The sequence below is a fragment of the Aulostomus chinensis genome, chromosome 23, assembly GCF_037954235.1.
Source record: "Aulostomus chinensis isolate RoL2024-O1b breed Wild chromosome 23, RoL_Achi_v1.0, whole genome shotgun sequence".
Classification (NCBI taxonomy): domain Eukaryota; kingdom Metazoa; phylum Chordata; class Actinopteri; order Syngnathiformes; family Aulostomidae; genus Aulostomus; species Aulostomus chinensis.
Window position 1 is genome coordinate 17544427 of NC_141342.1, and position 14032 is coordinate 17558458.

Sequence of the window (14032 nt, forward strand, 5' to 3'; positions counted from 1 at the left end):
AATATCTAGAAATTGTGGACAGATTGAAGGGGAAGCCTGTACAAATTGTTGCAGGAGCGGAGCAAACGCAGGATGTTTTATTTTTTTATTAGTGTGTGAAAATGTTCAGAACAATATCCTTCTAAGAGTGGACATTCATCATGTTTATGTGTTGTCCTTTAATTTGCCAACATTCTGCAGTTTTTCCAGTCCCTGTTTGCCTGAATAGAAAATATGTCTGTGTTCAAAAAAAAAAAAAAAAAAAAAACTACTGTGGGAAAAACAACCTTCTGCCTCCCTCTTTTTCTAGTATTTTCTCAGTGCCCCAGCTCCCTCTTGTCAAGCAGATAAAAGATAATCAGCTTTGTGGAAAAGAATATAAAATCTGGTTGCAGAAACCATATCAGTAAAGGAAACATTTTGGCTGCGGGTGACAAAAACACACACGTTTTGGCGATAGCTGTTGACTGGAGTGCCTGAATGTGTTCCTTCAGAATGTTGCGTTTGAAGCTGATCCAAGAAGAAGCCTCTCGGATGAGGACAGATAAAATCCGAGCTGCCAGGACGGTTTGTCTCCGCTCAGCAGTTGGGCCGTGCTGCTGGAGGGAAGCGGTCAGCTCAGCTTGTGCTAGTTTGTCTATCTGTGTTTTTAAACATGTCAGACTCCCCCCCCCCCCCCCCCAAAAAAAAATAAAATAAAATACAGTCAAAGGTGTGCAGCTTCATTGAAAAGACAAAGTGTTCTCAAAAATGCTTGTGTGGTTGTTTTAAAGCTACAATTTCATGTATTCTACTGTTGTGCAAGTAAAAGACGGATGCAGGTTGTGAACACAGGCTAGTAGCACGACGCCCAACGTTAGCATCAATCTGACCTGAAGTACTGATAATATTCTCTTTTCATCAGTTTTGATTTGAGTTGTTAACCAAACGAATTTCCACATCTTATAAACATCAGATGAGGACAACCATGAAATAACTTTTGGCCTTTGATGTTGATATTTTCTTGGATTTGTTGGAATTTGATGACAGAACCACACTGGATTTAATGACCTTCTTCTTTTTTTTTTTTAAACTAAAATTCTATATGGCGTTGAGTGCAAAGTCTGTCAGTCCTTGAGTTGAGCTAATCAGGGTACAAATGGAGTGGACAAATGCAGGTGACTCCTGCTGGGACACGCAGCCAGGAGTCTCTAAACCCACTGTGCACGTTTTTTCCTCCTTTCACACTCCACTAGGTGGCGGTGTAAACGCAAGACAAACAGCACAGAGCATCCATAAGTTTACTGACGTAGAATATTGTTGTAGAACAACAAAACAGCTTTTATGTGTTCACATTCAACTTTGGAGTTCTAAAAAGTGGTATTTAGTTTGCAGGATGTTCTGGCTAGCTTGCTAGCATTAGGCCATCGCCTTTAGGCCTTTGTCTATACCCAGTGCTACATGCTAACTAGCTTGGGCTCTGAAAATGGAGGCCTGATCCTTGGAGTAGTGGTCTTTTTTTTTTTCTTCTTTTTTTTCCAGGGGTAAAGGACCATCAGCCCACTGGGTATTCCATGTAATACTGGGTTTTTAAGGGGCGGCACGGTGGTGCAGTGGTCAGCACTGTTGCCTCCCAGCAAGAAGGTTCTGGGTTTGAACCCCGGCTGGAGCACAGGATCTTTCTGTGTGAGTCTCCATGTTCTCCCTGTTCCTGTGTGGGTTATCTCTGTTACTCAAGGTTCCTCCCACAGTCCAAAGACATCAAGAGGGGACGAGGCTGATTGATACTCTAAATTGACTGTAGGTGTGACTGTGAGTGTGAATGGTTGTCTGTCTATATGTGTTGGTCCTGAGATGGACTGGTGACCTGTCCAGGGTGAACCCTGCCGCTCGCCTGAAGGCTGCTGGGATAGGCTCCACCCCCCCCCGTGACCTTTAACAGGATAAGCGGTAGAAAATGGATGGATGGATGGATTGTGTTTGTAAAAGTTGAAAACCCCATTGTGGCGACATCGACATTGCAGCCTGAAGATTTATTTCATCTTCGTTTCTCAACCCTGCAATGACGCACCTCTGAAACCCAAATATTGTCAACTTTTTTTTAAAAAAAAACTTTGTTTTTTGTTTTTTTTATTCGTGTGCTTGAAAGCAAAAAACAGCCGTGATCCATACGCAGAACCACAGCCATGAGGTGTCTCCGTTTCATAACATTGCAGCTGCAAACTCGTGTGAGTCTTCTATCCCTGTGCCTCCGCCATCCCCTGAAGCTGAGAGGGAAGAGATTAGCTAAATTCATCTACTTCATAGAGTTTTGTTTTACCCACCGGCCCCAGGGTGGGAGATTACTTGTGAAAATTAAACTTTTCTTTCTTTTTTTTTTTCCTCTAGGTTTCACGGTTCCCCCTGCCAACGCAGCCTTTGATGTCAGTGCTCATTGGTAACAGCCTGTTATCTTTAACCCAAATCCATTCTTATCATCATCTGTCTCTCTCTTGTTATCTCTGCGTCTCCTCATTCCTCTGTCATTTCTTTCATTTTTCCGTTAAAACGCGTTTGCTGCGTAAACAAGGAGATGGAATGGTTGCAATATAAAAGTAATATCTGCAAACACACACACACCGTGTGTGTGTGTGTTTGCTTCCGCCCTTATTTTCTCCATCCATGTGATATCCTGAATATGAGCTGTCATCATGCTGGGTTTCTTTCTTCTTTTTTTTTTTTTTTGTGTGTGCAAACCCACGGTTGTCATGGCAACACAGCAGCTCCCCTTAATGCAAGAGTGAGTGTTTATGTACAAGTCAAGAAGAACAAATATGCACGGCAGAGGACACAAATCAGTCAAAAATAAATAAATAAATGCGTAAAACCACGACAAATTAAGATGGCCGCAGGCTCCATGCACTTCTGAGCTTTGAAGATTACATACAAGCACCCTTTTGTCACGTGTGTTCCACGTTGAAGTTCCTACCCACAAGCACTTTCATAAATCCCATTATTCCCCCTTTCCCAGCTCCTCTTCATCTGATCCCCACAGTTGGTATGGAGACGGAGCTCCAAACCTCTCTTTTAACGACTCATTACCGATCGCTGCCACTCATTAATGCCGCTGCTTCCACACGCGGCAGCATGAAACACCATCACTAATCCAGATCGCAGCAGGGACGGAGAGGAACGTGTGAACGGGCTGATGAGCACTATCATCCTGTTTGGTTTGCCCTGTGATATTTGAATTTCCTCCCTTGAGTTTATCTGATTTCCTTCACTTCAGGAAAAGAGATTTATGCTGCTTGAAGACGCGGGATTAAAAAAAAAAAAAATTACATTTAAGATCCAACTTGTAATCTTTTATTTTTCTGACGGAGAAACAGAACACTCATGTGAAATGGTAACGCTGTATCAGTCAAAGCGACAAGCAAAAAAAAAAAAAGAAAAGAAGAAGAAGGAAAGAAGACCAACAAAAATGCCACGGGTGTTAAGTGTAGATAGGAGGAAACATAAACGGTGTTGATCCCGCAGTAAAAAGATCAGAGCCATTTCATCGCTCTGAGGAGCCGAGTCCCTGCAGAGCGCTTTTGCTTCCTGCTCTGCCCTTTCTCTCATCTCGCTGACGGCCCCAAAATACAGACAGAGACATCTGGAGGACGATGGCGGGTGGAGAGGAACACAGGGAACACACCGAGGGTGGAGCGCAAAAAAAAAAGAAAAAAAAAGGGCAGGGCATGTAGGAGGTGAAAAAGGGACGAAGGCCTGAAAGGAAATCTTGTGATAGGCCGCGACTTCTGGTCTTTCAGTGAGGTGTGGGGTCGGAGCGGTAGAAGTCTGAGTGAACACCCGCTGGAGGCAGCCGTTCAACATGAGGGGAGGCTACGCTCGTGGCCTGGGCCTGTCCACCCTGTCTGAAACGTTCTCACCTCGATGTATTCTTACAACGGGAAGCAAAGTTGGATGGCTTTGGAACTCATTGTTATGTAAAGATGTTAATGTTATGGGAGGCACACAACAGGGGTTTATAAAGCCATCAGGCTGAGCTTCTTGTCTGTAAGACTAAACTTTGGGCAAATAATAGTCCTTCGACGATGGTTGCTAAACTGGGAGTCCGTTGGAAAATACAGGATCTCAGTTCACACTCTTAACCCAGTACAGCGCAGTTCACTCTGAGGGACTTATCATTAATGTTTGCATCCACACTAAGTGAGCTAGCGCCACCTGCAGCTAAGCTAACATTGCTAACATAAACACTAGCTGTGTCAGATACCACTGGATGCCCTGGTGGGGTGGTTTAGACTCTCAAGACTCAGTCTTCAGCCCTAGGACTGTGTCTTGTGACAGTTTTTGCTTTAACTGGACACACTGGTGATGCATCTCCAGAAGACCCTTCCTTAACCCCAACCCAGCCTCTGATGGGGCTCCAGGCGAGTCCTGCCCTGTCCAGTTCCTCCTGTGTTGGAGAAAAAAACGAGGCCCATTCGCACCAGTATGTCGCCCGGTTTGCTCAATTTGTCCATGGGAACAGCAAAACCTATCCTAAGACGTAGGACATTAGCTGAAGACTGTCTTGACTGTCAAAACATCTCCTCTTGGACCATCTGATAGAACTAGCATGAATGTTAGCGTTGCTAACCTAGTGTCCAGTGGTGGTGCTGTGAAAGGTTGCTAATACTGTGTCTGATGAGACACTCGTGAGGCTGAATAAAGAGCGAAAAAAAATACTTGGTGTTTGTTATACTTTGTGTTTGTGGCAGGCTCACAACCACTTCAAACATTTAGTACCTCATACGTGGAAGATACTTGTTCCGAAGAAAACAAGCAAAACCCAACCCCAGTATAAAAAGGAATATAAAATGAAGGATAAAGAGACAGCACGGAAGCTGATGATGTAACATCTTCATCTTCATCTCCATCAGCAAGCATGATGAGTCAAATAATCAAACTGAAATCTGTTTATCAGACTTCTGCCCTGTGGACTCTGGAACAACAGTCTGATCTTCATTCCGTTTGATATAATCAGTCTTAAACACTGGAAAAAAAAAATATTCATTGGGCCCTAATTAATTATTTATTGTCACAATTCCCTTGTTTTTTGTTTTAAATATCGCAGGCTATGTGTGTTTGCAGTTTTAACATACAATATTATAGGCGTGTTATCGGCGAAAGGATAACAAAGCGAAGTAAATAATTTACTGCATCCTGTGTGTATCATTTCCTCTTTGTCTGCATAAAAAGCTGCCTTGTGGGTTTGGTATGCTGAGTTTAACAACCTCATCCTAGAATGTGCTGCCACCTACAGCTAGCAGTACACATCATTCAGTTCCAATCACAATTCTCCTTGATAATAAAAAAAAAAAGAACAAACCCGTTGTTTTTGTACTTGTTGCTGTTCAGTTGTTTTTGTTGTTGTTGTTGTTGTTGTTTTAACCAGCAATGCCCAATGTAAAGGATCCCTTATGAGCAAGCTACTGTTTCTTCAGAAACAACAAACGTTGCTCAGTTCTGTCATTGGTGTTATTATTACTCGTGTTTTCCGTCGTTAACGTAGGCTACGGGAACCACAAGCCTTTCGGTGTTCTGGTATCAATATGACATCTAAAGGGTCGTGAAATGATCTCAGGTCACCCCTAGGATTTGTCTTTTGCGCAACAGCGCCCTCTTGAGGTCACACTGTCTTCGTGCGCTGCGGTTGCCAAGGAGGAGGCAGGTGTGGTTGGTTGACGGTCAAACTCGATGAAGAAAGACCGGAAACTGCAAGACCTGACCTTCAAAACAAAGGAATCTCAGCTCCTCTGTATCGTCACCTCCGAACTGTTTGTTCTTTGCAGTACAGTTAGCTTCTCTTTTTTTTTTTAAATATACATCTCTCAAATTAAAAAGTGAGCCTAGGTAAAATAAAAAGATATGCAAAAGAAAAAATACTTACCGACAGATTTTTATGCAACTTTTCACATATCAAATATGCAGAAATATACATAAGTACAACAATCTTTTAATCAAAATAGATTATAAATACATAAAGATGAGCACTAAGATAAGATCCATCACCCCCCTGTTTATTTGGTTTGAGCACGTCATGACATGTTCCAGTAAGTTTGTCTACCATTTGGTCCCAATCCACCTTTCATATCCTGCTGAGCTTGGTGACACGGACAGAACCAAATATTTCGATATTTTTGAGCAAATACTATGATATTACTGCGATGGCACTGAAGTAAAGTTGAATCTTCTTTCCCAGATGTTTCCACAATGAAATTTTCAACAGATGTCATGGCTGAGTGGGTAAAAGCAAATATTGGAGCAGCTAAAACAGTCAAAAAGTTCAGGGAGTTACATCGCTTTAGTGTAGGTCATGATAATATTAACATCTGTACACATCGGCCAGAGTCTGAATCAGTTTTAAAGTTTCTGCACATTATATATAAATCTACACAAAGTGCGATATTGTCAATTCCTAACAGCAGTGACGCCTTTGATAGCAGAAGGACAATATATCACAATATAATGATGTCCAACCACATCTGGTCTAATATCAGGATGTCATTTGGATATCTGCAGCATTTGTTTGTGCAAATGTGAAAAAAAAAGTCTCTTTAAAATGGGGCTGAAAGCACTCAGCGCGTTCATGTGGAGACACCTCTGTATGCACGCAGTGTCTGTATTCTGCGACACGTTTACAACCTAGCTTTTATTTTGAAATTTTCACCCGGAAACCTGACGCACCAAACGCACCAGGCTTTAATTAACTACGAGCGTCGGTCCGGTGATGCACACCGGCGCCGGTCTGCAGCCGGACGGATTGAATCGTTTGTAACCGTAAATTCACGCCTGCCTCCGTCATGTCACAATAACGGAGGCTTTTCAAACCGTTTGTCTGTTTTTTTTTTGTTTGTTTTTGTTTAATTTAGTTTGTTTGTTTATGTTGCCAAGATGCTGACGGACATGATTATGGAGGAAGAATTTGAGCTGAAGGAGGAGGAACCGTGGTACGACAAGCAGGACCTGGAGCACGGTACGGGTTCATTCTTTGTCCCCGCAAACCCCGAAGACCGGGAGCTGGAACGATCCTTTAATTACTGCCGTTAGAGACGTTCGGAGCAAGTGTTCCGGCAAGGTCCCACCTCTATGAAAAATCCTTCACGGCATCCTGTCGGCAGAATTTGTAAAATTAAAATAAATATGTGAGGATTTCTTTATTTATTAATTTAAAATCAGGAGGCACTTCATTGTCTACAAGTTTTGATTTTAAAGGGGGCACCTTGACTGACTGCGGAAAATATCGGTCAGCAGGACAAATTCGTATGCGGCAAAAAAAAAAAAAAAAGAAGCCTTCATTCGCCTCCTCATCCTTGAAACTGTTACTCATGGAGACCTGTGTGTGGAATGTCCCTGAACAATGTGTCATATTTGTATGATTTGTAATATAAATTTGACATGGATTTAAATAATCTCCCTGTTGGAAGGTCAACTGATAAAATGGCTAAAGGTCCGTGTGTCATGAGCAGGAATGATTATTTATTAACTGCAGTCACTGACTGAGGCTGCACGCCTGCTCGCATGTTGGATCTGATTTAATCCAACACTGCATCCCCAGCTAATGATGAAATCCTCGGGTGTCCCGTCCTTCAGAACTGAACTTTGTGTGGTTGTGGTTCTCCCGTCTCCCCCGCAGACCTGCAGCTTGCGGCCGAGCTGGGGAAGTCTCTGCTGGACAGGAACAGGGAGTTGGAGCAGGGCCTCCAGCAGATGTACTCCACCAACCAGGAGCAGCTGCAAGAGATCGAGGTACGACCACGGCTTTAAAAAGCAGCGTAGTTTTCACAAAGCGCTTTGGTTCACGACTTAAATGTAGCTGTATGTTACATGACAACCCCCCCCCCCCCTTCAGACCCCTACCAGGTCTCATTCCTGTTTAAGATGTCACAAACTCAATATTTAGATTTTGCTAATTACGAGTCTAGTTTTAATTTCCTCAAGTGTGCCAGTCTGGGGTGTCGGGTGCTAAATCTTTCCTACATGTTACAGCTGAAATGCAGGATTAATCTCGTAAGAAGTCTACGGTAAACTAGTGATGACATCACAGTTGTGATTCCTGCTTGGTACCTGTGTTATCCTCCCCCTCAAAGTGCCTTATGTGTGACAAGGTAACAAGGTATTCTGAAAAGAAAACTGAGACACAGATTAAGCTTCAGAGGCCCGATTTCGCCAAAGTGTCATTTCCTGAAGGCAGCATGTTTTGTGTCTGTGATGGGAGAAGTTTGTACGTCCTGCTACCAACGCCAGCAGTACCATGAGGCGCTGAGCATCAACTCTGCATTGAGAGATTGGCGTTTCCCTCTAGGGCGAGGCAAAAAAGGGCTGTTAGTCTGTCAGCTCTCTTGTAGCCTGTTAGCTCTCTTGTAGCTTGTTAGCTCTCTTGTAGCCTGTTAGCGCTCTCTTAGCCTGTTAGCTCTACAACAGTTACCTGAGATAAGATTAATGGAAGAAGCAAAGATAATTGGAAGTTATAACCAACACAACCAAAACCTCCACAGAGCTCGGGCGCTTCCAGCTGTGCAGTTTCAAGAGTGCCTGCAAGGAAAATCTTTAGTAATGTGAGATTCGTCTATTTACATTCCTCAAAAGAGAATCTGTAGTAAATGTACACGCTTCCTTTTTCTTTTTTTTGTAGTTAAGTATAAATAGTAGAATTGTACATTAAAGGGTTCATATTAAAGCTACCCTGTGAAGTTTTTGCCTGCAGGCAATATTCCTCCGAGTGGGTCCCTTTTGTGTTTTTGCTGTACACGAGAACAAACAAGGACTCACAAGAAGCGCAGAGCACACAGATGTGACGCACACGTTCCTTCTGTCGGTGTCAGACTTGTTCGCTGATGGACAGTCGGTGGTGGTAATGCTGAAGAAATTTAACAGTACACCAACAAAGGTAGTGTTGGAAAATAGTGCAGGAGTGTCACTGTTGGGGGGGGGGGGGAATTAAACTCTTCAAATATCGCTGAACCTTAGTGAGAGAGGCCGAATGTAAACATAAATGTATTAACTTACAGACAACCAAGGGAACCTTTTTAACAAGAAGCTGAGTTTAGGACAATATTTTTCTTCTCTTTGGTAATGGTGGTCTGCAGGTGATCTTTCAACCCGTCAGTACATTTACATGTAGACAAAAGTTTAGGTCTTGTTCGTCCACCATTTAACAAGATCGCTTCTTGCTAACTTGTTTGGCAAGTGATGCAAAAGTTGAGCCGGAGGGAAGTCTGACAGCAACCAGCTGTAAGAGGGCATACTGCCACCTACTGTTCTGGAGGCAGACTGAATTTGGTGAATGAACCGATTCTTCCTCTATCATGTCTGCTAAGACAGCCACAATCCAGTTGAATGGCCTGACTGCAACTGTATATTTAAACCCACTGAATGAATGTCCATCAGACTTCCTCACATTGTGTCTCTACTTTCTGATGTGACAGTTGTTTGTGTTTGTTTTCTTCTCAGTACCTGACAAAACAGGTGGACCTCCTCCGGCAGGTCAATGACCAGCATGCAAAGGTGTACGAGCAGCTGGACGTGGCAGCCAGGGAGCTGGAGCAGAACAACCGCAAACTGTCACTGGACAACAGGACGGCCCAGCAGAAGATCCATGGGTAAGGCAGGAGGTGCAGCTCATGATGAGGATCAGATTCCCTGAACGTCCTGGTTGGTATTCTGGCTGAGCTCTGTGTCTGTGCGCAGGCTGACAGAAACGGTGGAGCTGCTCCAGACTCAGGTGGAGGAGCTGCAACATCAGGTGGAGGAGATGAAATTGAGTCCTCAGAAGCCTCCAGACAGAGAGAGGTGGTGTCCCCGCAGCACCCGGAGTGTGTCCTGCCTGAAGGAGCTACAAAACACACTCAGGTAAGAAAACCCAAACTGTGTTGTTAGTGCTTGTGTGAGACGTACGGTCCATGTGGAAGGCTGAGTTGCCAGGGTGCTGCAAGCGTGGCTCTCATCGACTGTTTGACTTTAGATTTAGGAGAAACTATGCGGGTTCCTTCCTTGTCAAGGAAGAGTGGACCATTACTTTATCTTTGCAGGGACACTTGAATGAGGTCCTGGATACAAGCAACCCAAATAACACTCCTCCGTCTGGGGAGTGTCTGGGCTCAGCCCTCAGGAGAGGTTGATGAGGTCTGGCTCCTATTGGAGGCTTGGAGGGGAGCCAAGATCTTACCTGGGTTACCTAACCTTAGTCAGTCTGCTGCCAGTCCAGCAAACACGTGATGTGGAGACGACTCTTTAGGGTTTTGAACTTCGGTTGCAGCCGTAAGAGTTGGCACCGGTCCGGATCATAGCGGCCATCCATGTTGTTTGATGTGGCGGTGACCGCAGAAGATCTACACCTCAAGTGACTCCTGGTGCCGTATCCATCACAGGAGAATCGCCTGGACGTTTTTAAGGGTTTTGCATCCTAACTCATTCCTCGACTTTGTTTCAGCTTTGTTTTGAAGAAGTGAAGCAGCAAATAATCCCCCCCCCCCCCCCCACAGTAGGTGTGCTAATCCCCAGCGCCTCCCAGCAGTCCTACTTTGAGTGTTTCATGCAGAGTTAACTTCCTCACATGAACGTGTGTAATCCTGTTAGGCCTGCTCTTTCACAGCCTCCAGGTCAGGTGGTTGGAAATGTACCCGGTTGAAGTCAGAACTGAAATCATTGACGTTGGAAGGCGACGGGTCAAAGTCTGAGCTGGAAGGAACAAACTTGTCTCATCGTCTGTGTAACTGATTCTTCAGCTGATGTCTAATCTCCCCAGGCCCACTGATAATTTCTGGATCAGTGTCCTTTTCCTGCCTTATCTTGAGTTCTCATGTTGTCTTTTCTAATATGAGCTGCTGTCAGTTTGGTTTACTTGACTTGAACCTGCCTTTGAGACTTGACCTGGACTAGATACCAAGGACTTGAGACTTGGTTTGGACTGGAGTACCAAGACTTGATTTGGACTAACAGACCAAAGACTTCATTGGAGACCAAAGACTTGACTTGGACTTGCGGTTCAAAGTCGAGTCCTTGGATTGAAGCTGGTGGAGACTTGTCAGCGTCACTCATCATGGCAGTAAATCCAACAGAGCTAAAAGACAAAGGCTAAATCTTAGGTTGTTATTTTATTTAAGTCCCAGACGCTTTTTTTTCTCGCTCCTCATGTAACACCAGAATTTTCCATCAGCATAATTTTTTTTAATTTTTTTAGTTATGGGCTTATGTCTTTATCTCTCTCCATTGTTTAAACTTATACAGCAGTTATAAAATACAGAAAACGTGAGCTTTGCATGTCTGCTGTTCTGGGTTCAGATAATCCCTTTAAGGCAGTAGTTGGATTTCTGCTGAATATATTTATTTGCTATGAACAGAACCAGGGAAAAGCCCAGCACAGCAGGTAACACATTTCAGTGCTAAGCTAACTGCTGTGTCCTCTTGCTTTCTTTTATTTAATTCAAACTCATCTCAAGGGTATTGGTGTCATTTAAAAAAAAATGGAATATTTTTTCTCAAATTTTTCTCAGTAGATTTTATCTGCATGCATTGTTTCAAACAGATATCCTGGAAAGAAAAGGTAGAAAAGCTGACGTTTGTGTGTGTGTGTGTGTGTGTGTGTGTGTGTGCACGCGACCGTGCAGGTACTCTGACGACAATCCGGATGAACCTTCAGACGACCTTGAGTCCTCGGACGTGTCGTGGCAGGAGGAGCAGCAGGCATCGCTGCGACACTCCCTCCGCTGCCTCCAGACTCAGTTTGCCGGCGAGCGCGCTCGCAGGGAGGAGGCGGAGCGGGAGGCGGAGCTGCTCAGCAGTCAGAACGCTGCGCTGGAGCAACAGCTGGCAGGGATGGAGAGGTGTCAGGTATGTCATGTAGCTCCAGAGCCGAACAGGCAGATGTGAACACTTACATGCGGTTAAAGACGTTAAATGAAATGGCAGCATCTCTACTGCCTGCTGCTGCTGCTGCTGTCACCGGCTCATCCACTGATCAGTGGTGTCAGGTTTCATGTCCTGATGTCTTATATTACCGTCTTATTTTCAATCATGTTTTCTAATACATTGATTTATTCATGATAGCTGCATATTGATTTTTTTTTTTTACATTTGACTATTTTAACGTGCACGGCATTATTGAGTTAATTTAATGCACTCGGCTTCTCATCGTCTTTCCTTGTCCTCAGGCCAGAGTGTCTGAGCTTGAGCGCGAGGCTGAGGAGCTCCATCAGCTCTGGAAGTCAAAGTCCTCCACAAGATCCACCAGGTCGCACATCATGCACGGCCTCCTGTCTGACTCCATGTTCCTCCACCCAGAGGAGGAGCATGAAGGGGGAGGCGAGCAGCTGATGAAGGCCTCTCAGATGCCCGACTCGCTCGGCGGGATCTATAGCCACGAGTGCTCCTGCGTGCGCCGGGCCGAGGTGGTGAAGTATCGGGGCATCTCGCTACTCAACGAGGTGGACGCCCAGTACAGTGCCTTGCAGGTGAAGTACGACGAGCTGCTGCGCCGCTGCCACCTGGGGCTACAAGAGGAAGAGGAGGAGGAGGATGGGCCGAGCCACAAGGGCGTCCAGACCCTCCCCTCTGCCTGCCCTGCTCTGACCCTCCTGGAGGACGACATCCATCAGCCAGAGTATAAGGAACTTTTTAAGAAGGTTTTCACCTGCATTCAGAAAACCAAAGAGGACCTGCTTGGGGACAGGGGGAGACGCTGCGCTGGTGACGACCTGCCTGTTTTGCATTAGTTACTGCAAGTCTTCCAGGATTGATGAGGTATCGTAGAAAGACCTTCACAGCAGCAAATGAAGCTAAATGACTCTACACTTGACTGTATGATAGTCGCCCCAGTATTCCCATTGACAGGTAAAGGGTTAAGAGTGATGCAGGATTAAGAGGGCCGAACACCAGCTCACGCCTCAGATGTGGCTCATTTTGCACAGAAACACCAGTGCCTCACGCCGCCGCCTGTGCTGTCCAGTCACTCTACCTCAGCCGCACAACTCCGATGAATCCTGAGGAGAATTGTCATTGGCCCACAACGCTCAGTTTAACATCAGTTTCCTGTGATACCCTTGATGGAGGGGGGGAGGAGAGAGGGATAAAGAAAAGGCCGGCAAATTCGTTCTGCTTCTGTAATTTGTTGCAAATTACCTAGAAAATACAGACAATTGTGGATTGGTGACCTCGCTTCCTATTCTGTAAAGTATGTGTCGCTGCTTTGTTTACTGTTTACTTTTTTGTCCTCTTCATGCTACAAAATACGCATTTTCTCGAGTGTTTAGCCTGCGCGATTAGGACTCGTAGCATTTAACGATGAAGGAGTTTGCTGGACGTGAAAGCTGATTCGAGGTGCTCAAATGTTTTGTAACCAACCTATCTCCCTGGAGTTTCTTCTTCACAACTGCGTGACTGAAAGCGAGGGACGTTTATCTCTGCGTAACTGATGACGTAACAGCCTCCTGATATACTAGCCGGTTGTTAGGTGACACCATATTTGATTAGCAGCAGTTCTGTGTTGCTTTTTGTTGCCTCTTGTTAAGCTTAGAATTGTACACATAGTTGGTAGATGTGCTTTAAAAAAGAGACGTGGAGATGCACTTTAGATTTGCACTATATTGCTGCTCTTCTGACACTTTACAAGACGTATGTAGTGATTAACAAGCGTGATGTGCTACCGTTGGAATCTTCTAGAACTGAATCATTTTGTACAGGTACATATGTATGAACACTGTTTTTACCGGTTTCATGATTTGACCTCATGGGTGATGTCATTCTGAGCCATAAAACGCAATGCAAGCTTCAAGTCTTGTCGTTCTTTTTTTTTTACGTAGAAGTTTAGTCCTAATAATTCACTGATAACACTGATGAAGTTACATATTGTAACCATGTTGTGATGTCCACTAATTTAGAATGTCACAGGTACATGCAAGTAAAACTAACTTTCTCAACTAAAGCTAGTTGCTTGTCCTACATTGTGACGTTCTTTTGAAGGACTCACTTGAAAAAAGGGCAAATATGTGACATGTCCAGGAAATTGAGTTTTTTTTCTTCTACAGACGTTAATCTGTAGTTTCCATGGCAG

General features: G+C 44.4%; 1 protein-coding gene across 1 annotated transcript; it reads left to right on the top strand.

The window, feature by feature from the left end:
* Positions 1–6696: 6696 nt before the first annotated feature.
* Positions 6697–13818, top strand: LOC147239846 (cerebellar degeneration-related protein 2-like). The gene is made up of 6 exons (XM_086194828.1): positions 6697–6958; positions 7619–7731; positions 9436–9584; positions 9673–9834; positions 11592–11814; positions 12135–13818. Exons 1-6 carry the CDS (start codon positions 6877–6879, stop codon positions 12693–12695), a joined length of 1290 nt encoding a protein of 429 aa, XP_086050954.1. The 5' UTR covers positions 6697–6876; the 3' UTR covers positions 12696–13818.
* The last annotated feature ends 214 nt before the right edge of the window (positions 13819–14032 follow it).